Genomic DNA, 25,700 nt, shown 5'->3' with positions numbered 1-25,700 from the left:
GCAGCGCTTTGAAAGGAAATCAGCCATTTACTGCTATTATTCCAATATGCAATATGTGCTGCAGGGAATCTAGTATTTCTGTACAGTCAAATTTTAAATTTATATATGAACATTTTTGTTTTACATTTAGGAGTCTGTACTACATAAACACATCAGTGTTTGTTTTTTATGGCTTGGAGTATTGCTGTTTCTGTCTTCATAAAATGACTTTCATTGCTTTATCTATAATTATATCTTAAAATTCTCAGATGAACATACTGTATGTAATATCATTATTGCTTTTCTGAAGTATGGTCGTAATTGCTTTAATAAAGCTGCAACCACTAATATTTGAAGAACTGTTTAAACAACTGAAAAGATCATTATGAAAAAATATGTTTTTTTGCTCTGTTGTTTAAATTGCTTATTTTTGTAATATACTTATTGTGTAGAGTTTGAGCTTGAATACACAGGCATAGTTAACATAGTAACTGCGGGTGGGTAGGAAGAACGTTATATACTGCACAGTTTTTCCTGTCTTCCATTACAATCTGTAACTATTAAAGTAGGGAACCCTGAAGTTACCACCACCTTAGGACCAGATGGTAGCTCCAGGGCTCCCTTAGTGCCCAGCATTAATCAGCAACATTTAGTTGCACTTAGATAATAGGGTGCACATGTAATTTGAACACCAAACACCAGAAATGAAGCCGGCTAACACCAGAAATGACAAAAGGCAGACTTTGAAAATATTTGGTGTAATTGTGCCCAAGCTCAGTTTCATTAATATTTGTGACATTATTGCAGGGTCAGCGCGGGTCTATAAAAAAAGGGGGAAAGCCGGGTGCAGGGTGACAAGCTTTAGATAAAGGGCATTAACACTGTAGCTTGACATCTGTAGAGTAATACAGGTATAGGATCCCTTATCCGGAAACCCGATATCCAGAAAGCTCCGAATTACGGAATGGCTGTCTCCCATAGACTCCATTTTATCCAAATAATCCAAATTTGTAAAAATGATTTCCTTTTTCTCTGTTATAATAAAACAGTAGCTTGTACTTGAGCTAAACTAAGATATAATTAATCCTTATTGGAAGCAAAACCAGCCTATTGGGTTTATTTAATGTTTAAATGATTTATAGTAGTCTTCAGGCACAAAGACCCAAATTACAGAAAGATCCATTATCTGGAAAACCAACTTTTGAAATGATAATCTAGTTTAGTAAAGTGGTTAATTCTCCCTTGAGAAATTCTGTGCTACTTTATCTCTTTAGCATTAGGAATGGCATTTTCTTTACCTAGAACATCTAAAAGGAAATCAGAAATAACAGTATCTTTTAACTGGAGTTAGTACTGTTAGTGCTGTAATTGGGCTTGATGTGATAAAAGCCCTTTTCAAATAAAATAAAGTAAAAATGAATTGCTAGGTTCAATGTGCAAGGTACATCGAGGCATAGCACTGATTTACTGCAGCTTTGTTTAACTTTCCTTAGCTACATTAAATAACAATGAATTATTGTTGAAAACAAACTAATCAACTGCTTATTTATTAATGGTTTCTACATAAACAGCGCACCATCTCATTTTTACATTCAATTAAGACCACAAATGATCCTGTAAAATAGAGACATTCCACTTGCTAGTTTCTTCCATTATAAAGTAACTAGAATGTGATGAATTGCATATGAATTGAACTGCAGTCCCAGAAGACGTTTCAAGAGCCTATTTGAGATTTGTATCCATTTATGTGCTTTGTATTTCTAGGCATCAAGGGAGAACTTCTATTTTCACTTTGTGTCCGAATACGGTTCCTTTGAGGTTTGACTATAAGGATCTCATTTTAGTAGACCCGAAACAGATAATATACAATTAGAGATATTACTCGAGCAGTTTGTTAACAAGTTTATCTTCTGGTCAAAGCCATTTCATCTAAACAAACATAAAGAGTCAATCAGTCTGAAAGAGACCAAACAGTGCCTATATTCTGCTTTACGATTATGCTTTTAAAAAAATGTGAAGGAGGATTTAATTAGCACTTTTGTTTTAATTGTTCTGTTTTCTATGTAAATAAGGATAAATATAGCCACATAATCTTACCCTTCACCAGTTTCTATCAGGAGCAATGCATGTCATTTTGCAGTGTGAGGGGGTGCCCAATTACCCCTTATTTTCTAGTTATATATCAGTCAAGAACTATACTAAAGAGAAATTAATTTACCTATACCCTGGTTGCTAGTGAAAGAGCACTAAGGGGTAAAAGTACCCAGAATGATGTTTCCATGTTCTTGTTGTAATAAATGCAGTACAAGGTGCAAAGCGCAGTAGTGTTGGTGTATAAGGAAGAACACAGCAGTGTTGTTTGGTTCTGCTGCACTTTGTGCCGTTTCAAGCATTCAGACCGGTACCTTGGATGCAAAGTATAGGCCATTTGTGCCAGTTTTTTTGCACGTTGATCCCTTATATATTTTGAACAAAGACTTCTCAAATAGACAGTTTATATCCTACAATAATGTTTTTGAACCCTTTAGAATGTTCTTTAGTGAGAGACCCTTTTTTATTTAAAGATCAGGATCCAGCAAAGCCTGATCACACAAACAGCACATTTGTGGATGTGTATCATGGCCTTGAACAAAGGAGGTGTCTAAGGACCTCAAAAAGAGAGTTGTTGATGCCCATAAAGCTGGAAAAGGTTACAAGACTATCTCTAAAGAGTTTATATGCCACTAATCAAGTCAGAAACATTGTGTACAAATGGAGGTAATTGAAGACTATCAGTGGTTGACAATCAAAGGCAACTCCAACTGCAAGGCACAGGAACCCAGGGTAACTTCTAATCAACTGAAGGCCTGTCTCACATTGGCGAATGTTGATGTTCATGAGTCCACAATCAGGAGAACACTGAACAGCAATGGTGTTATGGCAAGATAGCAAGGAGAAAGACACTGCTCTCCCCCAAAAATATTGCTGACCATTTACAGTTTACTAAAGATCATGTGGACAAACCAAAAGGATACCAGAAAAATGTTTTGTGGACAGGTAAAGCCAAAATATATAACTTTTTGGCTTAAGTGAGGAGTGTTACATTTGGAGAAAGAAAAACACTGCATCCCAGCATAAGAACCTTATCCCAAATATGGTGGTGGGAGTGTTCTGGTGTGGGCCTGTTTTGCTGCATCTGGGCCTGGACAGCTTGTTATCATTGCTGGAACAGTGAATTCTGAACTATACCAGAGAATTCTAACAGAAAATGTCAAAACTCTGTCCATGAACCGAATTTCACGAGACACTGGGTCATGCAGCAAGACAACAATCCTAAAGACACAAAGTCATTCTATGAAAAAATAGTTAAAGAAGAATAAAGTGAATGGCAAGTCAAAGTCCTGACCTTAAACCACCTAGACCTAAAGCAAGTGGTTCATGTGCGAACCACTTTTTTCAATAAATAAAAACCTTTAATAATGTATGTTTCTTTTGTTTAACTAGGTTTTCCTCATCTACATTTAGGACATGTTTGAAAATTAGATGATGTCTTAGGTCACATTCTTGCAAAAATACAGAAAATTTCACAAACTTTCACGCACCGCTGTATGTGAGCTGTCAAATAAAAGTATCAAATAGGCATATATTTAATTCATTGCAAAAATACCCATCCATTTCTGTTATAAAAAAAAATCGATTTTCCATTATATCTTTGATTTCAGTTTTCAGTAAATGAGGAACTGTTTAATCTGTTAAGTATATAAACTAAGGGGTCAATTTATTAAATCTCCAATTTTTCTGGAGGAGAAAAAAACTAAAATGTTTTGAGATTTATTATACTTTCGACACTGCTAAAAATCTGAATCTGAAAATACACCAGCTAAAACCTGTCAGAATTATGTAAAAGTCAATGGATCATGTTTTTTTTGCCTTCATGATTGACGTGAGTTTGGGCTTCTTGTGGTTTCCATTCGATAATCCAAATAAATAATGTTTTTCGGGTGACTATTTGAAAAGGTCGTACGATTCTAATTGAGACTTTTGCCACATGGCAATTTTGTATCCAAATTGTTAGTAAATTAAGCCAGATCATGGTAGGGAGTTAAGTAAAAATTTTATTATTATATAATGGGAAAAATGTATGTATTAATAAATAGTAGCATAAAATACTGTGCTAGACTATCCAAGTCAAGTCAAGATTTTGGAAAGGTTTATAAGGAAAACACTGAAAAGACACATTTTTATAGCAACTGCCATATTGATACGTTTTTTTAACACTGAGATTCTGCTCACCTACATTAGTAAAGTTAGCAAGCACAGTTATCATACCTATTAACCCCTGGCCCACATGTTTAAACATCAAGTGATGAATTGCTCTAATGGATTAGATAGGCCTTTGGTTATCACATAAAGTTGAAGAAGATTTTGTCCCTATGAACTTTAAATTACTACAAGCTTAATGAATATCACTTTTGATTGGATCAACCCAATACACAACTGGCCACGTTTTATTCCTCCTTTTGTTATTTATATTTTTTTCAACTCCTTTAAATTCTTTGCAACCGTTTACAAGGTAATTCAATTATATTAACAATAAAATCCCCACCTCTTGGTATAGGTCACTAAGATCTCCATGATGTGCTTGTTTGGAGCAACCAGGATATTCTTTAACGCAACAAGAATCAGGAGGCCAATCCATCTCTGTCATCTCTAGCCAGTCTGTGAGATATACAACGCCACAGCACTTGAACTGTTAAAAAGAAATATGTCAGCATTTATATTTGTCACAACTGTTCCATGGAACAGCACTCTAAAAAAGGAAAAGCTTGTATTTATTGACTAAACAATTCTTTCTAATGATGGCTTTTAACTCTGAAAATATACTGCATATATTTGTATTTAAAGATTGTGTCTTGAAAGGTTCTGAAAAGTGATGGGCGAATAAATTCGTCTGGCATGAATTTAGGGTGAAGTTCCGCGTTTCGCCGAGGACGAATACATTCACAAATCTCCTGCGAAAATTCGCCGGTGCCAGAATTTTTTGGACGCGCATCCGAAAAGTTGCTGGCATCAAAATCGGTGTGTGTCAGCACTATTCGGACGCCCATTGACTTTAACGCCAGCGTAAATTTTCACGATTTTTTTGTGATAACTTTCAAAATTTACGATTTTTTTCGTGAAACTTTTCAATTTCACGATTTTCCTGAGAATTTTTCGTCCCCATCACTAGTTCTGAATCATTACTATAGTAGTTCAATGAGAATTACAAGTATTATTTTATTTATTTATTAACATGTATTTATATAGCGCCAACATATTTCGTAACATTATTTATATTGAATTTAAAGCCTAGTTTGGTTCAAAGAATCTATGCTGACATTTAACTATGGATAAGAGTTAAAGGGCAAGTCAACCTCAAATTAAAATTTTGCCTAATAAAAGAAAATATTATTCTAAGCAACTTTGCAATATGCATTCATTACACATTTTCTTTGGTTTTTAATTTATTTGTATATGTACAGTATTGCTATTGAAAACAGCGTTTGTCTGTCACTTTCTATTCTCTGCCTTGATGGCTAAGACTGTTGTAAGACAAGGCAGCTGATTAACAGACGTGACTTTGCTGGGGAACCAAGACTTTTGAAACATTGTTTAAAAAGTAACAACCAGGAGTTAAGCAAATGCTGCTTTTAATAGCAAACATTTTTAAAAACAACTTTACAAGCACTGAAACTTTTTAATAAATATATATTGGAAAGGTGCTTAGAACTATGTTTTCTTTTATTATGCAAATTTTTATTATGGGGTTGACTTGCCCTTTAAATATTAAATAGTTAAACTTTATACAGCAGCTGGACTGAATATACATTACTGTCTGCTATTCATATATTGTAGCCATATTTTAGTCTACAAGAACAAACCAGCAGGTGTCAGTGAAGAGGTTTGGTTAAAAGGCATATTATCTACATAGTAACATAGTAACATAGTAAGTAAGGTTGAAAAAAGACACATGTCCATCGAGTTCAACCTTTTTTTTTTTTTTTTTTTATTAACTACCTATCTGCCAGTTGATCCAGAGGAAGGCAAAAACCCATCTGAAGCCTCTCCAATTTGCCTTAGAGGGGGAAAAATTCCTTCCTGACTCCAAAATGGCAATCGGACTAGTCCCTGGATCAACCTGGACTATGAGCTATTTCCCATAACCCTGTATTCCCTTACTTGCTATAAAGACATCCAACCCCTTCTTAAAGCTATCTAATGTATCAGCCTGTACAACTGATTCAGGGAGAGAATTCCACATCTTCACAGCTCTCACTGTAAAAAACCCCTTCCGAATATTTAGGCGGAACCTCTTACAGATCCACATATTATTAAAGTAAATGAGCAGCAGTTATGGAGAATTTAAAAAATTCAAAGTCCTCACTCAGCTAAAAAATGGTCTTAATTTGACCAACACTTCTGTCAATTCAAAAGCTTAAAAGGAGAACTACAGTCAAATTTTAATTAGGCGCCCCCTGTACTGGCCCTTATACCCTCTTTTCAAAGGCAGCAAAATAACCCTGGTACTGATTCTGAAAATGCAGGTTGGTTTCCATTAGTCTTTTGGTCGTCTGCTTTTGATGGTGATCGAGCATGAACACTTGAATATGATACCCTATTTACATACACATTGTTATGGTTGCTAAATGACCCCAGGAGGATTGAAAGACAAACAGCCTGTCATGGCAGCTGGCAAACTTATTTTACATTTTTAAAATGGGTATGGAAATCAGGGCCATTCTTGTCCAATTGGGGGGGGGGTAAGTACAGAGGACCCCAGATTAATACTTGATCTTTATTTCTCCTTTAGTTCCTTGTGTGTGTGAGGCCTCCTTCATTCTCTATCCTTATGAATATTTTGTTTAATAAATGGGTAATATTTAGGAACAAAATAACAGAACAAAATATTGGCACATGCTCCACGAGAATACTCAATATGCAAGTTTCTAAAAACTTCAGATTGAGAACAGTGAAATAAATTCATTATGCTGTGCATATTTACTTCAATGAAAGCCTGATAAATCTTCTTCATTGTGACGATTATATGGCCTATCTCAAGTTGAGGTTTAATTTACTTTAATTACTGAAAATGCCTCCAAACATTACATTCGTGGAGGTAAGTGCATTTATCTGCTGCTGACACTTCCGACTGTGCACATGGTATAACTGAAAATATGTGTCTTGTTGTTTTATGGTCTAAATTGACCAACAAACTTACATTAGGGCTGAGCTAGTTTAAAAAACTGAAACAGTACATATAAAATATTGAAGATGTTTCCAGGCTGGTGTTTCATTTAATATGTGACCTAGGAAATATGATTGATTGGGAAATCACTTGGGAAAGCAGCATGATGCTAGGTAATTTCAACATTTCTACTTAGAAATGATACTTCATTTTCTACAATAAAACTTCAGTGGTTATTATATTTGCGTATTACTTGACCCAATGGGCAGGAATTAATTTAGTATAAAAAATTTATCTCATGGTTTATATCATGGATACTCAACTGTTGTGTATCTGGGCTTAAATAAGAAGATACATTTTCTTGTAGAATTGTATCTGGCTATAACATAGTGTACCAGGGGAATAATACCCTTTTCTGTAGCATGGCTAAATTAGGCCTTTAGCTTACACCACCATTAAAGGGAGAATCTGTGGCTGGACACTGCAATGAAAAATAAATTGGAGAGTCACACAGATCCACTCAAAAATAGATTTTATTTACTGACAATGATATAGTGCTTGACTTGTATTGTGTGATATGGCACACACCTTGAAGGCATATCACTCACAACAGGTCAATAAGGATCTCTTTGCACCCTGAAATTGTGTCCTTGTCTGGCAAGTATTTCTGAGGTGCTAATACCTTCACAATTGCTTAGCAAGCTGGCCTACTCCTACAGTTTCTCTCACCAACTAAGGGGATATTAACAAAAACTAACACCAGCTTGCTTAATGTTTCTATCCATACTCATTTTTAGGTTTTAGTTTTCCTTTAAGATGTTACAAAAATAATCCTTATCCTTTATCTCAAGCATTCTGAATACTAGATACTATACCTGTAGTAGTATACATCTATATGATGTTTATGAATAAAGGCATTAGGTAAGACACATTTCATTATATACAGTTCAAAAACTGTTTATGTGCTATATTAAAATGATCTGTTTATCTTAAAAGGGTTTGCTATAGTTGAAACTGGCACGCAGGCCCTGTTTACTAAAATTGATGTAAGAAGTAAAAAAAATGACTTCTTAAAAACGAAGACAAAAAAGTAACTGCAACTGCCAGTGTGCTTAATTTGACATTAATTTGTAATCTTGAGAATATAATAAGAGTAGATAAGTAAGATAATTAGGTCACAAAGTTTATGCCTAGCAGCGTAACAATATGTACTTTAGTGGTTCTTTTGTTTTTATATACAGTAATAAAGGTGAGCATGTTAGCCAATATAAAATATCAAATCCCTTTTTCTAAATTTTTCAAAACCAATGAAAGTTTATTTAATTTGATTGCTGTGGGATTCAAACAGACCTTTTAATGCAAAGCCAGGAAATGTTTTAATTAACAGGAAATGTGTGAAACAATGGTTAGCTTTAACACCAACACAAGGCTAACAGAGTGATACTGTATAGTTCTTCATTTCCGGTGTAAAGGCATCCTGTATATCTGAATTGTGTCATCTTTCCTTTGTGCACTTCCTTTTGAACAATTTTCAAAACAACACTATATACACATTGAAGATGCAGAAGACTTGAATGGTACATAATAAAGTCTTTTTTGTTCTTGGTCATACAAAGCACTCAGGGACAGATTTAGTAAAATCCTGGAAAGTCTCATGAATTTCTAACTGCTTGAGACAAATCATGGTTTCTGCTTATGATCAATTTGCCAATTTATTAGAAAGAATGCCCGTGGAGAGTGAGCTAGGAACTGGAAACAACAGGGCCAGACAGGGAACTGGAAGAGGGTGTTAGGGATTATGGTTGTTGTAGTTTCCTGGGTTGCTGTGGGGAAGGATAGAGACACAGAGGGAGTGTTTTGCTCCCATCCTCCCTCCCCAAACAAGGGGGTATCAGTATAGGGAGGAGGTATTAGCATAGTGTCGCAGTGGGAGGGAATCCTCTGGGGGGAGCCGGCGATCGTGGTATCAAGTGTAGGGTGTAATAGGGGTTAGGCCTGGGGCTTGGTGGAAGTGGCATTAGTTATGGAGGAAAGCCAAGTCTAGGAAGAACATCAGACGGGCCCCTTGCTCTTGGATATAATTGTTTTCAACCTTCAGATGTTATGAAAGTTAATAGATAAATATTATATAAATGTGATTGTACATTGTCCTCCTTTTAACTGTTGCTGGTTTATATTGGTCCTTATTTATGTGATTTCATAAATAAGCTGCAGCCTTTTCACCCAAGCTATCATATATGATTTTGTTTGTTATTTTAAGGAAGGGGGAGGCGCTTGGCGTTGTTGGGAGGGACCTGTCATATTGGCACTGCACCTGTCATGTGTTAGAATTTTTTGTCCAATCAAAGTTTTTTCTGTGCTATGAGGTGTTAGAAAACTGCTCTTGCCCTGGGTTCTCTTCAGCGAGCACCACAAAGCTATTCTCTTCTTTCAAAGTTTGGCTTTTTACTCTACTGCACATGCACACCTGCACAAAGAAAGAAAAAGCAGGATGATGATTGCTCCATGGTGCTTTCTTAGAAGAACCTAGGCCGGTGGAGGTTTCTGCTAACAGGAGCACTGGCCCAGGGTATGAGATAAATAAATACAGTCACTGGAGGGGGGGGGGGTGACCTTTGCACGGTAATTGTTGACTGTCCTTCTCATTTAAGCCCCTAAAATGAATAGCACCTATTTAATATAATGAATGTTAATTGGAGGTTTTACAATTAGAAAAGTTATTTTACAGCACTAAAACAAATCATTACTGTTCAGAAAAAGATCTATGTAAATCTAAAGGTATAGGAGTTGTATCCATGAGACATGAACTGTCTGACGAATGCACATTTGCTCCTTGCACAGCAGCTTACAACACTGACATAGTCTACAGTCTACTGTCAGTCCTTCCAGCAAAGCATGTTTATTGCAAGATTTTAAGTCAAAATAACCGATGCCCATTTGTACTTTTATTAATAGTACATATATGAGTTGTGAAGAGCAATCACATAGGGGCAGATTTATCAAGGGTCGAAGTGAATTTTGAATTTGATCATGTACTGGCCCTTTAAGAATTCAAATTCGATTATTCGCCACCCTAAACCTGCCAAATTTCTGTTTAACCTATGGGGGGACATCCTGGGATCAATTTGGCATTGTTTGGAGGCAGCCTTCCTGAAAATCAAGTTTTTTTCTGAGTTTTTAAAAGCTCCCATGAACTCTAAATTGGACCCTTGATAAATCTGCCCCATAGGTTTATAATAATGGACCTTTTTAAGAGAACATTAGTCTAAAGGCTGTTCTTATTCAGTATTACATGAGATGTTTAGATATATCTTGATTTTATCAAAAATTAAAGAATCAATTGAATCCCCAGGCCTTAATAAACTAATTGTGGCTATGTATATAGACATGTTTGTAATTATGTTTACAGGTAATACAAGGCAATGTATAATTTGTATTGTACTTACTTCTCTTTGAAAGGAATTCCATGCATTTGTCAGCCACTGGAACCTAGGAAACCCATAGTTTGGCATTTTAGCCTTTAAAGTGACCATGTCTGACCACTGAACTGGAGCCTGAAAAAGTAAAATGTATAATTTTATATATTTATACATGGATGTTGTAATTAGTCCTTCTTAAAACAAGTACCATTTGTTGTGACATTCTACATTAATAATAATGTTTCATGAAAAATGTATTTCTTTACCAAACACAAAGAAGTTTTCAGGGTAAGGACACCTTGTGTAAAATATCCAGACATACTGGAAGCTGGAATAAATCCAGTGATAAAAAAAAAAACAGTGGTTGGGCCATTCCATTATTTCATGTTATATGATGTTTAAGTGAATGTTTATATCTGTGATTAGAAATTAAAAGCAATGACTGCCAGTAGCAACCAAGATATAGAATATACATCACTGCATCATGCTGTGCAACAAGAAAAAATAACTGGATGTTAACTGTGAAGCACATGGTATGTGAAATAACCCCCAAGGTACTAGTATTATTAATATCATTTAATTGTAACTTTGTCAATAAGTTTGTCTCCACATTCTCATATTTTAAAAACCCATAGTGGCATGAACAAATTAATTTATTTGGTAAATGCTTTTACATTCTGCAAGTTACTGTATAACCTTCAATTGTGTTCTTTCCTTGTTAGCTAATAGTTTGTTTTTTTTGTCTGGATTCAAAACAGCAACATGCAGTTTAATGAATATTCATAAAGACAAATAAGTAAATCACAAAGGAACTCATTTCACTGTACTTTTCCCTAGCATACAGTCTTCCAGCTCCCACGGCAAAATGTGCTTCTGAATATCTCAAGAGCCCTCTGCATGCCAAAATATATGTTTGCCTTTGTGTTTCTGCCTCCACATGATTGGAAGCATACCAGATCTGCTGACAGTATCAAAGAAATGGCAAGAAAAAAAATGCAATTAATACATTTTTAATAGGTCATTTATTTATGTATTGGTATCTTAGCTAGTTCTAAATCTAAAGCTGGTTCAATATGTTACCAAAGGAAAAAAAACAACAGAAAAATCGTTCGATCGAACGATTAAATCCTTGAATTGTTTGATTCGAAGGATTTTAATCCATTGATCGAGCGATTTTTCTTCGACCTAAAAATTGTTAGAAAGCCTATGGGGACCTCGGTAGGTTTTAGGTGGCGAAGTAGGGGGTCGAAGTTTTTTTCAGAGACAGTACTTCGACTATTGAATGGTCGAATAGTCGAATGATTTTTAGTTCGAATCGTTCGATTCGAAGTCGAAGTCATAGTCGAAGGTCGAAGTAGCCAATTCGATGGTCGAAGTAGCCAATTCGATGGTCGAAGTAGCCAAAAAAAACATTCAAAATTCGAAGTTTTTTTTCTTCTATTCCTTCACTCAAGCTAAGTAAATGGGCCCCTAACTGTCACCGCATTCTAGTAGCCAAGTATTCATAACTGGTTTGACTGCAGTCACTTGTGAGTGCCACAAAGATGTCAGGATATAGTGAATCACTGGCTTCACAATGCATAAGAAATTCTGGTGGTCTTGTATTGTAGATGGTTTATCCAGCTTTTCTTATGTGGAAAGGGTGCATAAACACTATCTGAACTTCCAGAAATGAATACATGTTTTTACACAATCATACACAATTTAACAAACTGAAAGGAAACCAGACCATCCTGCTTGCAAGCACCATTTAGCCACTCCTCTTAGGCTAACATCATCCAACCCCATCCTCACTTTGTCTCCTTAGAAAATGATGGATTCTAGGACTTGAAGTACCTCTGCTTACCATAGTGATGGTGCACAGATCTTTGGAAAGCAGAGGGACATCAAGTTCCAGAATCTCTCACTTCAAAATAGAACAGGGTGAGGAGGGGGTTGCATAACTCTGCTACCCTAAGGAAAGTTGGCAAACGGCTCTTGCAAGTCAGCAATACACTATCATGGTTTCCTTTCAATCTGTGGAATCAGGTACATCTGTACTTTTTTATTTATTTTTGGAAGTTTAAATATTGTTTATGCACCTTTTTTACTTAAATGAATGAGCTTGTACCACAAAGCGAGGTATATGTTTCAGTTTATGGACAGGTGGAGAATAATTTAGCTAGACCCAATTTCATATCGTAGGTGCTTAATTGCACCTGTGGCTTTTTTTTTTCTTCTGTTGGCAGAATAATGGTAGAAAAGAAAACGCCACGTGTAACATAAGCCTTGTGGTAAAGGGCTGATTAGTGGATATGCACTCACACTTTTTTTTACTATTATAAAATCAGCTATTTTAGAAACACAAAATTTGTAACACATAAATTTGCATTACCACATTTTTAAAAATACTGGATAATAACTTTGGAACTAAGGGGCTTTATATTGACGAGGGGAGAACATGTTATCTAGAGAAGGATTTGGAAGTGGCTTTTAAATATCGGGTACAATCAAAATGTTCAAATTTAAAGATAGATTTTAAATGTTTTATGAAATGAATAGTTTTAATGAGGAGAATGACAGTTCAAGAATTGCTGGAATATGATGCATTGAGGATGATTGATGAGTACTACTAAGAACACTAAGGGGCACATTTACTTAGCTCGAGTGATGGAATAGAAGAAAAAATACTTCCAATTTCGATTGTATTTTTTGGCTACTTCGACCATCGAATTGGCTACTTCCACCTTCGACTTTGAATCGAACAATTCAAACTAAAAATCGTTCGACTATTCGACCATTCAATAGTCAAAGTACTGTCTCTTTAAAAAAAACTTCGACCAAGTACATCACCACCTAACATTAATGTTAGCCTATGGGGAAGGTCGTTTTTCTGATCGAAGGAAAATAGTTTGATCGATGGATTAAAATCCTTCGAATTGTTCAATTCAAAGGTTTTAATTGTTCGATCAAACAATTTTTCCTTCGATCATTCGATCGTAGGAAATTCGGTAAATCCTTCGACTTCAATAGTCGAAGGATTTTACTTCGACGGTCGAATATCGAGGGTTAAATGTGCCCCCAAGCAATGCTTGCCTTGGGACCATGATAAGCAAAGGTAAAGCTGTGCTGTAAGTGAAAGGTGGCATACAATATAAAGATGAGTTTCAGGTTATATTTATTCCTCTCTCTTAAGTTCAAGTGCCCTTTTTAAGACTGTGGGAAGGCAAAACTAAGGTGCAGCCTGGCAGTGCAAGGATTTGATTTCCAAGCAGTTTTATCCAATTATTATCTAAAATGTTAGTTTACAGAATGCTGCCCTTGGAGTACTGAACACTATCTATATTTTAACTTTAACTTTCTATTTAACACATCAATTGGAAATATTTAGAATGAAAGGATAATATTTGGAGTTATATTAGAAAGTATAACATAACAGGAAGACATTATTTTTACCTGTTACTTTGCATGGTCTGAATGACATATTAAGCTGATATAAAAAACCATAAGGGAAAAATATTGTCCAACACTTTTGAAAAAAATGCAATTGAAATTTTCCTGAAAAGGGTAAGGACCTATTTGCAAATAAAATGCAATTGTATGTCACAATGTTATATTCTTCATTAGGTTTTTATTGCATTGCAAAATCTTAATTTTGTGCATTGCAAACCTTTAACACCTGCTTAAAGGTAGCGTAAACTTTTGGAGCAAACATAAAATTTTCATTAAGACGTTTTATTACATACACTGCACACTATCACAAACTATAAAATTCACAATCCCTATCCTACTGTAGCATGGCAAACAAAGTGTTTGCATAGCGAAAATTGTTCACTTTGCAAACATTTATTCGTACTGCTAACAAATTTTTCATAAGCAAACAATATTACACTCCCCCACTAGAGTTTAGTGTAGGTGTTTGTTTATCTAAGAACACTAGGAAAAGAAATCCTCCTGTCCAGATTGGTGAAGAGAATAAACCAATCAATGCTGGCCCAGGTAGCTTACTGACTGTAAATCTACTTCCACTGATGATAAACATTCATTTCTAGTTTGCAGTTAGTTTTAAATTTACGGTAGCCTTGGGGTCTGAATCTTTCCTTTGAACATTCCATTTTCCATTTAATACCATGCCATTGATTTTTTTAAGTAGCCCAGCATTTAAGACATGAAAAAAACAATTGAAAAATATTAAATTAAGTAAGCTTTATCAGACAAGTCTATATAAATACACCAGTAAACCCTCAAAGTAATGCTACTCAGAGTCCTCTGTCAAAAGAAACACATTACTTTCCTTCTATTTTGTATACATGGGCTTCTGTATCAGACTTCCTGTTTTCAGCATAAACCTCCAGGGCAGGGGCTTGAGTATGCTCATTATGCTCCTATCTCCCTCTCCCCCTCCCTCCTCCCCTCCCTGCTGTAATCTGAGCCCAGAGCTATGAGTGAGCAGGAAGATACTCAGGCAGGAAATTATGTCACACCAAGCTAATATGACAGCTGCTATCCTAAACAAACAGAGAGAGCTTCTATAGTTTTTTACTCAGGTACGGTAAAGCATTCTGCAGAAAAAATATAATGTTATAGCTTGCACTATTGTGGCTAATCTATTGTCATAAAACTGCTTCGGTAGCTTTCCTTCTCATTTTTTGTCAAATTATAACAAAGATTTTGCTTTTCTTCAAATATGCTATGTCATATCCTAGGGATAATTTTATGCTTAATGCGCTTCAGACAACTGATTTTACTGTTTTCTACAACTGCTAGTACATCAATATCAACAAGTTAGTCCATTGGGCCTCAGATGATTTTGAATTATGAGGATGATTGCGATTATTCTTGATTTATAACTACCTCAGTAAATCTGACAAGTTTCCAGGAATCTAAAATGTCATAATATATATTGTAATCATGGAGTTTATCACATTTAAGTAAGATTTGCTAAATACAAATACCTGTCATCTTAGAACTATTATAGTTTAAAGTTACCCACAACAGAATAAAAACATTATTAGTTGTTATCTATCACTACATCTCACCCTGTTCTTGCAGAAGTAGAATATACCCAAGTGAGTGAGACAAAATTCATATATCATTTTCAATATATTAAATATCATTGCTTGCACAAATATTTTTTTACATTGAAGATTCAAGGAGAGGGGGCCATGGGAGCACTTCAAGTTGTAGTATAGGTAAAGTATAATGGAAGTGCTATTTAAATATCCAGAATTGCTACATACACACAAAATGGGGATTGGCCAATGTACATTCCCTATACTCTGGTGAATCTGTCAGGATCAGTCGCCTATGAAAAGTTGCAGAAGGCACAGTTGCTGCTGGGGGAAACCGGATACTTGGAGGGCCAAATGATAGTCATGTCTGTTTTGCATTTTTTTTAAATTTTATGCGTGTGAAATGAAAAATTTTGCTTAGAGACAACCCTTTCTTTATTGTTTCCCCATATGATAAGGCCCCCTTTGCCGTGCTCAGTCGCTAAATTATTTTTTCTCAGTAGAGCTCTTTCCCTTACTTGCCAGTTTAGAAGTTTTTTTGCTGCAGCTGGACAAGCCGCTGCCATTTTATCTGTCAGTCTTCACAAATATGGCGGACGCGATATGGATGTGGCAATATAACCCTGACAGCAGGAAATGTTCTCAATCAGACGGCCTATAACTGGAAACATGTACATTTAATAGCTCCCTCTCACCGCTGCTCCAGATCCTTTCTAGATTCTAATGTGCAGAATCTCAATCAAGTTTGTCTTGGTGCAGAGTGCAGCTGTATGGATGATTGAACTGAACTAGTCAGCGAAATTTTTTTAAAACAAGCTTATTCAAGTCATATTTACTTGAGACAAAAGCATAATGGCTGTTCTTATACCAAAAATAAAATCATATAAAGAATGTATTAAATCTCTTATCCAGAAACCTGATATACTGAATGACTATGAAGATGTTCATTCATGCAGGTCATGGTACATCTAATATAAGTAATTCTAAAACAACTGGACTTGCTGAGTAATCATTGAAGACATTTCGCTACTCATCCAAGCAGCTCCTTCAGTTCAACTGCTTGGATCAGTAGTGAAACGTCTTCAATGATTACTCAGTAAGTCCAATTGTTTTAGAATTACTGATAGATATACAGAAATTACTCAATTACAAGAGAGCTTTCTCCCATGGTCCATTTTAAGCAAATAATTACATTATTTTTAAATTAAATGCTTTTTTGCCAGTAAGTATAAATGTTACCTTGTACTTGATGGTTACTTAACTAGTGTAAATTCAGATTGGAAGCAAAATAATCCTACTAGGCTTATTTCATGTTTAACATTTTTATATTTAGACCTATGGCATGTGGGGCATTCTGACTGTGGTGTTCTACCTGTTATCTGTCTAAGGCCTAAGGTAATATGTTTTAACTGCTTCTATGTTCTACTTGATTACAGAGCTATTTAAAAGGACCATGTGCCATAGGCCTTACACTTTCAAACTATAGAGTATTTTTACTGTTAACGTTATACTTATTCTACTAACCGACTGTGTGTTCTTTCCATTGGTGCTTGAAGATTAATTTTTTTGGCATACTCAATAATACAATGTTAGAAGAGTTTATAAATCCACTTATGGGGCATATTTATTATGTAAAAACAGAGGGATAATACACCACACATCACCAGGCTTTACCGTTTAAAAAAAAATGGCGTAAATCTTTCATGCATGACTTCCACCAGAAACAATGTAAAATAACAATGATTAATCTGGCGTTTACATGATGTAAAATTACACACACCTTGATAAGTTCACCTTGATAAGTTCACCATTTATTTTACACAGCTATATGCACCTTTTTTTGGCAAATTATGTTTTATACAGCCCCATGGAGTCCTTCTGCAAAAATGCAAGATTCATGTGCAAACTGGTACAAGCAGGCAGCAGTAACCAACTTTTAGGCCCACCTAAATAAAGAATATAATGAGGAAAACTTTCTCTTATCCCATATTGGAGATCAGTGTAAAACTTGGAGCAACTGCACCTATGAGACCCAGTTTGTGGTAGAATTAAACTGATGTGTGCCTATGCTTACATTTATATGGGAGAGGTTACCATGAAGCTTGCTTCTTTTGCATACATTTTAATATAATATTAAGATTTCTTCAAGAAACTGGGAAATATTCATTATAGCGATTAAGAAGCAATGAGAAACTAAGAGATAACTGGCTCCAAGGGAGAGCTGAATGTTGGACATGTCTGCTCTACTCACATTATTGTTTTAGGCGTTAACTGTCATCTTGTTTGACACATACCGTAAGTTCCTGTCCGTATGTCCATACTCCACAAGACAGCTCAATGCAGAAAATGATTAACAGGCTTCCAAAATACTGCAAGAGAAAAAATCAGTATAAAGAATAGTTTTATTTTTGTCAGTTGTACATTGTGTATGGTACAAACTGTGGATCTAGTTGCTACTTTTAAAGCATATTTTATTTCAAGATACTGAGGCTCATTTATAAACTTCACGCAGCGCAGAATGGTTTGCTCCAGTAAATTAATTCAATCATATTCTTCCTCGAAGCAGTATCTTTTAAATGTCTACTTAGGTTTGAAAGACATCCTGGAAGAAGCCAACGCCAACAACAACAAAAAAAATACATCTGGGCAATTTACCAATAAGAATTTGTGTCCACATTAGTGATGCATGTTGCAGGTGCGATGCACCAGGGCCGCCATCAGGGGGCCACAGGGGGTACAAGTGTACTGGGCCCAGCATTGCTGAACTTGTCGAAAGAGCCGGGCCCCCCTTGACAGCGTCAAAGCCATGCTGCCTTCTTCCGAAGTCCTGAACAGCCGAAATGCCGAAGTGCCGAAGCGGCGAAAAGATCCGAAGCCACGAAAATAGCCAAAGTCGAAGTTCCAAAGCGGCAAAAAGACCCTAAGTCATGGAAACAGCCGAAATTGAAGTCCTGAATCGGTGAAAAGACCCAAAGTCACAAAAGGAGGCGAAGTTGAACTCCTGAAGCCACTAGTTCACTTCCTCTGAACTCCAATATGTGTGTTTTTATTTTTTTTAATCCCATGGCCACCAATGTATTATTTAAATACTCTATATGTACCTGCCACCAATGTTTTTTTAATATATATTTTTTGGGGCCCCAACTTTTTTTTAACTCATAAGGAGGGCCCTGGAGCAAATGTTTTTATTTAAAAAATATTCTTTGGGGCCAGTTCTAATGTTTTGAGGCTGTTCACTGTTTTCAGCTTCGGCTTGAGAACAGGTTTAAAATGTAACCTTGTGATATACTTGTCTCAATAATATCCAAAACATTAATATATTATTGAACATTATATATAGTGAATAAAGTACCCCCTCTTGTAAAATATAAGGATATTATAAGTTACCGAGGAGTTTCATGACCATATAATTCATGTTTTTATACAGGTCATGGAACTCCAAGGTAACTTCTAATATCCTGATATTTTGCAACTGGGGGTACATTATTTATTATAATACACAAGTTTCAGTGAGTCATGTGACAGAAATGACATCAGAACTCACCGTTTATAAGGATATCATTTACAAGATATTCATAGCTTTTGTGTATTATATATATATATATATATATATATATATATATATATATATATATATATATATATATATACTGTATATATTGAACAGCCATTGGGTGGATGATAATTATGTTCAGTGAAGCCTGCACATCTGGTCAGTTGTGCAAAACCATGAAGTTTGTTTTATGACTGAGCTGAATATGACAACAACTCTCGCTACAATCAATTCAAATGAACATGCATATCAGAGTAAGGAAAAAATACCACTGCCTTCTACAAGATATAAAACGAAGAACTGCAGCAAATCAAGTCATTGCATCTTAATGATCTTAAAGGGGACAGGATTGATGGGCTGGCAGATGGAGAAGAATATGCATAAATAGAAAGTGAAAGATAGAATGGATTTCTGATGTTTCTTCTATGCAACTAAATATGATATATGCTGATGTTCCTGGCCTGCTTCACCAACAGATAAAATCAGTGTTGCTGATTCATTAAGCGTCAACAACTATAGAAAATACAGGGTTAACATGGGTCAGGGAAAATAGAATTTATATACAAGCCTACTTCACGTTTATCCTGTTCTGATCAAAATAATATATGTTTTACAGATGGCAGCACCCGACTAAGTTTGCCTTTGGTTGAATGCTAACTGTGAAGAACATGCCTGGTGGTCTAGTAGGGGTGCAATGGGGACGCCCGCCGTGTCTGCTTCGGTCCACGCCATCCACCTACTGCATGTTCTTCCTCCGGGTCTCGCGCCTTCGGCGATCTTCGGCTATATTCTGCACATTGCGTCATCATCGCATCATCATCGCGCTGGTGCAAAATTAAAATATTTAAGGACGCAGGCGCCAATTGTACATTGCCCATGTAAAGGTCTATTCTTTAGTTCCTGGGTGCTACTTCTGAGTGTTCCCGATCTGTTCCTGACCCTGCCTGTCCCTCACCTTGTCTTGTCCGCTGCCTGTCCTGACCATCGCTCGTTTACTGACTATTCTTTGGATCCCTGCTTTGCACTGCGATACTGGTGTATTTGACTCAGCCTGTGACCTCGACTATCCTCTTGCCTTCTGAATCTGTTCTGCTGTGTCTGGGACCTTGGGGTTTGTTCTTGGTTTGGGATTCCAATTGTAACACTAACACTGAGGGGGTTATTTACTAAAATTCTCCAATTTTACCAGAAACAAACTCAACCTAACCTCCATCCAAAAATTTGGCTTATTTACTATTACTGTATTTCAGTTGGAAAATAATCAGATTAAAATAGCCGCAACATTTTCGAGTTTATATAAAAAAAACTTGTTAAAATTGAGTTTTAATTGAATAGTATGACTTAATCAAATAGCCACTCGAAAAACTCAAAAACCAGCATCAAACAGCCCAAAACTCACAAAAATTCATGATGGTTAAAGGGACAGCTGCCATTGACTTTGAATGAATTTGACAGGTTTTTCGATTTTTTTTCTCTAGACGAAAAAAAATCATCTTTTATTAAATAACCCCCTTGCTCTCTAACTGCAGTGATAATTTTTTGCCATGGTCAAGAATAGATTTATCTATATGTATCTCAGCCAACCTAATTTAAGTGCTTACTGGAAAATAGCAGACCGTTTCCAACCACTCAATAGCATACATGCATTTATATGTGTGTCCAGCACATTCACTAAACAAAAAAGATACAGGAGATTGCTGACTTAAGGGAAGACTGCCTTTCAAAACAAATTACTATTATGTATAGGGTTGTTTTGCTTCAAGTCACATAGTGAACACCTTTAAAAGAAATATGGCAAAACAGAGAGAGAAGGAGCCATCATGAAGGGATAAATTCCAGCTTAAGCTTTGTTCTGATGTTGCACAGACCCGTATTTAATGAATCTTTGTCAGCTGTTTATTCCATTAAACTGGACAGAGATACTGTAAATTTATCTGACGCCTTAAGAAGTATATAAATTCTGTGAGCAAATATTTGTATAATGATATAGGACAGCTGTGTTTTCTTTAAATTCTTTAGGCTACTACTGAACTGAAGGGTTGCGCTTTCCATCTGCCAAGTTTTATATATGATACAGATTGCATTCAATTGCACTCATTTTTGGAAAATATTTTTTTACATTTCATGCAGACCCACCAAATGTACAAATCAGATAGCATGCAACAGTTGATTATCATCATTTCATTATATAGCACAAGCAAGTTACAATATTTTTACAATAAACTTACAATGAATGCTAGCCTGCTTGAAACAGTTTAGTCATAGAAAACCATGCAACAAGAAGCAAATTGCTACTAATGAGTGCTCAGCATAAAAAAATAAGAGTTGCAAAGAGTAGATAGTGTGGCAGATTTATCTAAAGCAATAAAAGCAATATAAAACCCTTATAAAATTGTACCTAACCATGACAGCTAAAGTTGCAGGCACATAAGGAGTGATTTGACCCCCTCTACTAACAGACCTTCCATTTCACAATGAAACATATCCACCATTTGCTCTTAAAATATAAATCCCCTTTGCTTATAATTAATGTCACTAACTGCAGTGCCAACTGCAAAACCTCAGCTGCAGGTTAAGAAGAAATCAGTGCAGAGCAGAAAGGAGGAATGTGAGGGAATTTAAAGATCAGGGCAAACTACCATCTTGATTTACACAGCTACTTGTCTTTTGTATTTCTCCACTTTATTCGGCACTTCAACAAACATTTTTTTTTAAGCAAAGGCCAGGCTCTGTTTGAGAGCTATTTCTATATTTACTGTGTATATTTTTTTTTTGTAAAAAAATGAATATAATGTCTATGTTTTTATGCTATTTATACAACAAAATCAAGACAGCTATTATAAACCCATTTGTGTTTCTTAAACCTAAGTATAAGAAGGAAGTTCCATAACATATTATCACCTTTACCCCCGATGACTGCTCCAGAAAATTTAGCCTGTAACTATGTTATTTAAATCAGGTTGAAAAAAGACAAAGTCCATCAACTTCAACCCATACAAATGAAATCCAGCATCCACACACACACACCCCTCCCTAACTTCACATAAATTATATATACCCATATCTATACTAACCATAGAGTTTAGCTTTTGATATTATGTCTGTCCTAGAAATTATCCAATCCACTCTTAAAGGAGAAGGAAAGTCTTCTTCCACTTGGGGGTGCCAAATAGTACTTGCTGGAAGAACCCCGGGCTGGTGCAGTTTTCTGCTGATAGGAGCACCGGCCCAGGGTTTCAGGTAAGTAAATACATTAACTTGGCAGGTAAGTAAATACATTCACTTGGCACATTTGGCACCCCCAAGTGGAAGAATACTTTATTTCTCCTTTAAAAGCAGTAACAGAATCAGCCATCACAACATCACCCGGCAGTGCATTCCACAACCTTACTGTTGTCTCTGTGAAGAACCACCTACACTGCTTCATAGGAAAGTTATTTTCCTCTAGTCTGAAGGGGTGGCCTCTGGTGCGGTGATCCTCTTTATGGCTTAATAGGTTCCCTGCTATTTGTCTATAATGTCCTCTAATGTACTTATGTGTATTAATGTGTAATCATGTCCCCTCGCAAGTGCCTTTTTCCAGAGAAAACATCTCCAACCTTGACAGTCTACTCTCATAATTGAAGTCTTTCATCCCTCTAAACAGTTTAGTTGCACGTCTCTGCACTCTCTCCAGCTCATTTATATCCCTCTTAAGGACTGGAGTCCAAAACTGCACTGAATACTCCAGATGAGGCCTTACCAGGGACCTATACAGAGGCATAATTATGTTTTCATCCCTTGAGTTAATGCCCTTTTTCACGCAAGACAGAACTTTATTTGCTTTAGTGGCCACAGAATGACACTACCCCGGACAAATTGTTATCTACAAAAACCCCTAGATCCTTCTTACTTAAGGAAACTCCTAACACACTGCCATTTAGGGGCAGATTTATCAAAAGTCGAATTTCGAAGTGAAATATACTTCGAAATTTGACCATCGAATGGCTATACTTTGACTTCGAATATCGAAGTCAAAGGTTTTTTTACCAAATTTGACTGTTTTTCGGTCAAAGTAAAATCAAACGATTTCAACGATCGATCAAACGATTTTACTTTGACTACAAAAAACTTAGAAAAATGCATTAGAAGGTCCCCATAGGCTAACATAGCATGTTTAATTTGGCAAACTATTGAAGGCAAAGTTTTTTTAAAGAGAAGAGACAGTATTTCGGTTATGGAATGGTCGAATATTCGAACGATTTTACTTCGAATCGAAGTCGAAGTAAATTCGAAGTCATAGTATCCTATTCGATGGTCAAAGTATCCAAAAAATTACTTTGAATTTCGATTATTTTTACTTCGAAAATTCCCTTGAATTCAGTTCGGCCCTTGATTAATCTGCCCCTTAGTGTATAACTTGCATTTATATTATTTTTGCCAAAGTACATAACCTTGCATTTATCAACATTGAACCTCATTTCCAGTTTGCTGCCCAGTTTTCCAATTTAGTCAAATCACTCAAAGTGGCAGCATCCTGCATGGAACCTATAGTTCAATAGCACAATTTTGTATCATCAGCAAAAATAGAAACAGTACTTTCAATGCCCACCTCCAGGTCATTTATAATTATTATTATTTAAATAATATTTAGAAATTTAGAAGGTAAAATACAGCTTCTTTTGTAACTGTACATTTAATTGAGAGGAACAGGTATAATTATTAGGAGGGTGCCAAATCCTAGATATCCCCAATGATTATAATGGCTTACCTAATACCCCAGGTTGGTATTCTTATTTGCTTAAAACTGCACCGGTCCAGGGTATTTATGTATGAGTTTATTGGCCACTATCTTTTTTCTCTTCTTTTCTGCAGGCCTAAGCAGGCTTGTTCACAGTATAGTGAAAAAGTCACATTTTCACCTTATTCACAGAATAAAGAAAAAGCCAAAGAAGATGGTAACAATGAGCTTTTAAAGAAATGTCAGGTAAGCAATTACAAACACTGGGGGGGGGGCAATGCCTAACATTTTGCCACATCCCACTGATTATACCTTTAGGTCTGCTTTAATTATCTGTTATGGGCTATAATGGAATGGAACAATGAGTTGAATTTAAAAAATACAAAACGATAGAAAATAATTCAATACTACTTGAATTTCAGAGCCTCTAACTTTTGTTTGCTACTTGAGATAAGGTACTTGCTAACATTCTACAAATATATTAGGGCTACGAGAAAACATTGGCATCATATAGGACTTGTGCAATGGGCAAGATTAACTTTTAAAGGAAAATTATTTTCCAAGAACAATGTTGGTCTCTATAAAAAGATATTGCATAAAACAGCTCATAAGTAAAACCCTGCTTCAGGTAAATAAACCATTTTCATAATAATATACTTTTTAGTAGTATGTGCCATTGGGTAATCATAAATAGAAAATTACTATTTTAAAAAATAAGGGCTGCTCCCTGGGATCCTAGGATTCATGGTGCACACAAACAAACCAAAATTCTGTCTTTTGCTTCCACACTTCTTCCTGTTATAGTTAGAGCTGGAGTATTTCAGCTCTAAATATATATACCAGTACATACCAAACTGGTATATATATTTAAGTAAATATTGCCTTTTTACATCCCTCGCTTTGAACCACCATTTCGTGATGGTCTGTGTGCTGCCTCAGAAATCACCTGACCAGAAATACTACCACTGTAAGGGGCAGATTTATCAAAGGTTGAGGTGAATTTTCGAACTAAAAAAATTCGAATTTCGAGCTATTTTTGTGTACCTCAAGCTAGGGAATATTCAGTTTGAATTTGAAAAAAATTAGAAAATTTGAATATCTAAATTTATCACGTACTGTCTCTTTAAAAATTCGACTTCGTCCATTCGCCATCTAAAACATGCCGAATTGCTGTTATAGCCTTTGGGTTACTTCCTAGAACCTATTTGGAGTCAATTGGTTTTTTTGGGGGAAAAACTTTGATTCAAATTTAATCTAATGTGCTATTACTTTTTATTTGTTTGATTCGAATTTGCCTGAATACGGACCTATTAGATAGAAAACTGACCTATTCAGCCAAAAATAACTTTGACTTCATTTCAGTTGGTTTTTTTGAATTCGAAATTTGACCCTTGATAAATATGCCCCTAATGGTAACAGGAAGAAGTGTGGAAGCAAAAAAAAAAAACTCTGTCTGTTTATTGGCTCATGTGACCTAAAATGTTTGTTTGTGTGCACTGTGAATCCTAGGATCCCAGGGGGCAGCCCTTATTTTTTTAAATAGCAGTTTTGTATTTATGCTTACCCATTGGCACTTGCCACTAAAACATATATTATTATGAAAATGGTTTATTTACACAAAGCAGGGTTTTACATATGAGCTGCCTATGCAATATATATATATTTTTATAGAGACCTACATTGTTCGGGGGGTATAGTTTTCCTTTTTAATAAGTATTGTCTCTAAAATCGACAGTATACTAAAAAGGCAAAAAACTGAGCACTTACAGGGCTATAGCTTCTTAGATAGATAATTACAAAAACAGGTTCAGACCCTTAAATGAATAAAAGGTGG

The 25,700-nt window shown here is 35.7% G+C and overlaps 1 protein-coding gene across 1 annotated transcript in view; it reads right to left on the bottom strand.

Annotated features, from left to right (window-relative positions):
* The window catches only part of tspan12.S (tetraspanin 12 S homeolog), a 63,660-nt gene that overhangs the window by 6,723 nt on the left and 31,237 nt on the right, over nt 1–25,700 (bottom strand). The window contains exons 6-8 of the mRNA XM_018255857.2: nt 17,888–17,962; nt 10,630–10,737; nt 4,565–4,708 (exon numbers count right to left, since the gene is read on the bottom strand). Coding sequence (XP_018111346.1) covers nt 4,565–4,708; nt 10,630–10,737; nt 17,888–17,962 — 327 coding nt within the window. The remainder of the gene's footprint in view (nt 1–4,564; nt 4,709–10,629; nt 10,738–17,887; nt 17,963–25,700) is intronic.

The sequence above is a fragment of the Xenopus laevis genome, chromosome 3S, assembly GCF_017654675.1.
Source record: "Xenopus laevis strain J_2021 chromosome 3S, Xenopus_laevis_v10.1, whole genome shotgun sequence".
Taxonomy (NCBI): domain Eukaryota; kingdom Metazoa; phylum Chordata; class Amphibia; order Anura; family Pipidae; genus Xenopus; species Xenopus laevis.
This window is presented reverse-complemented; position numbering and strand designations above follow the sequence as displayed.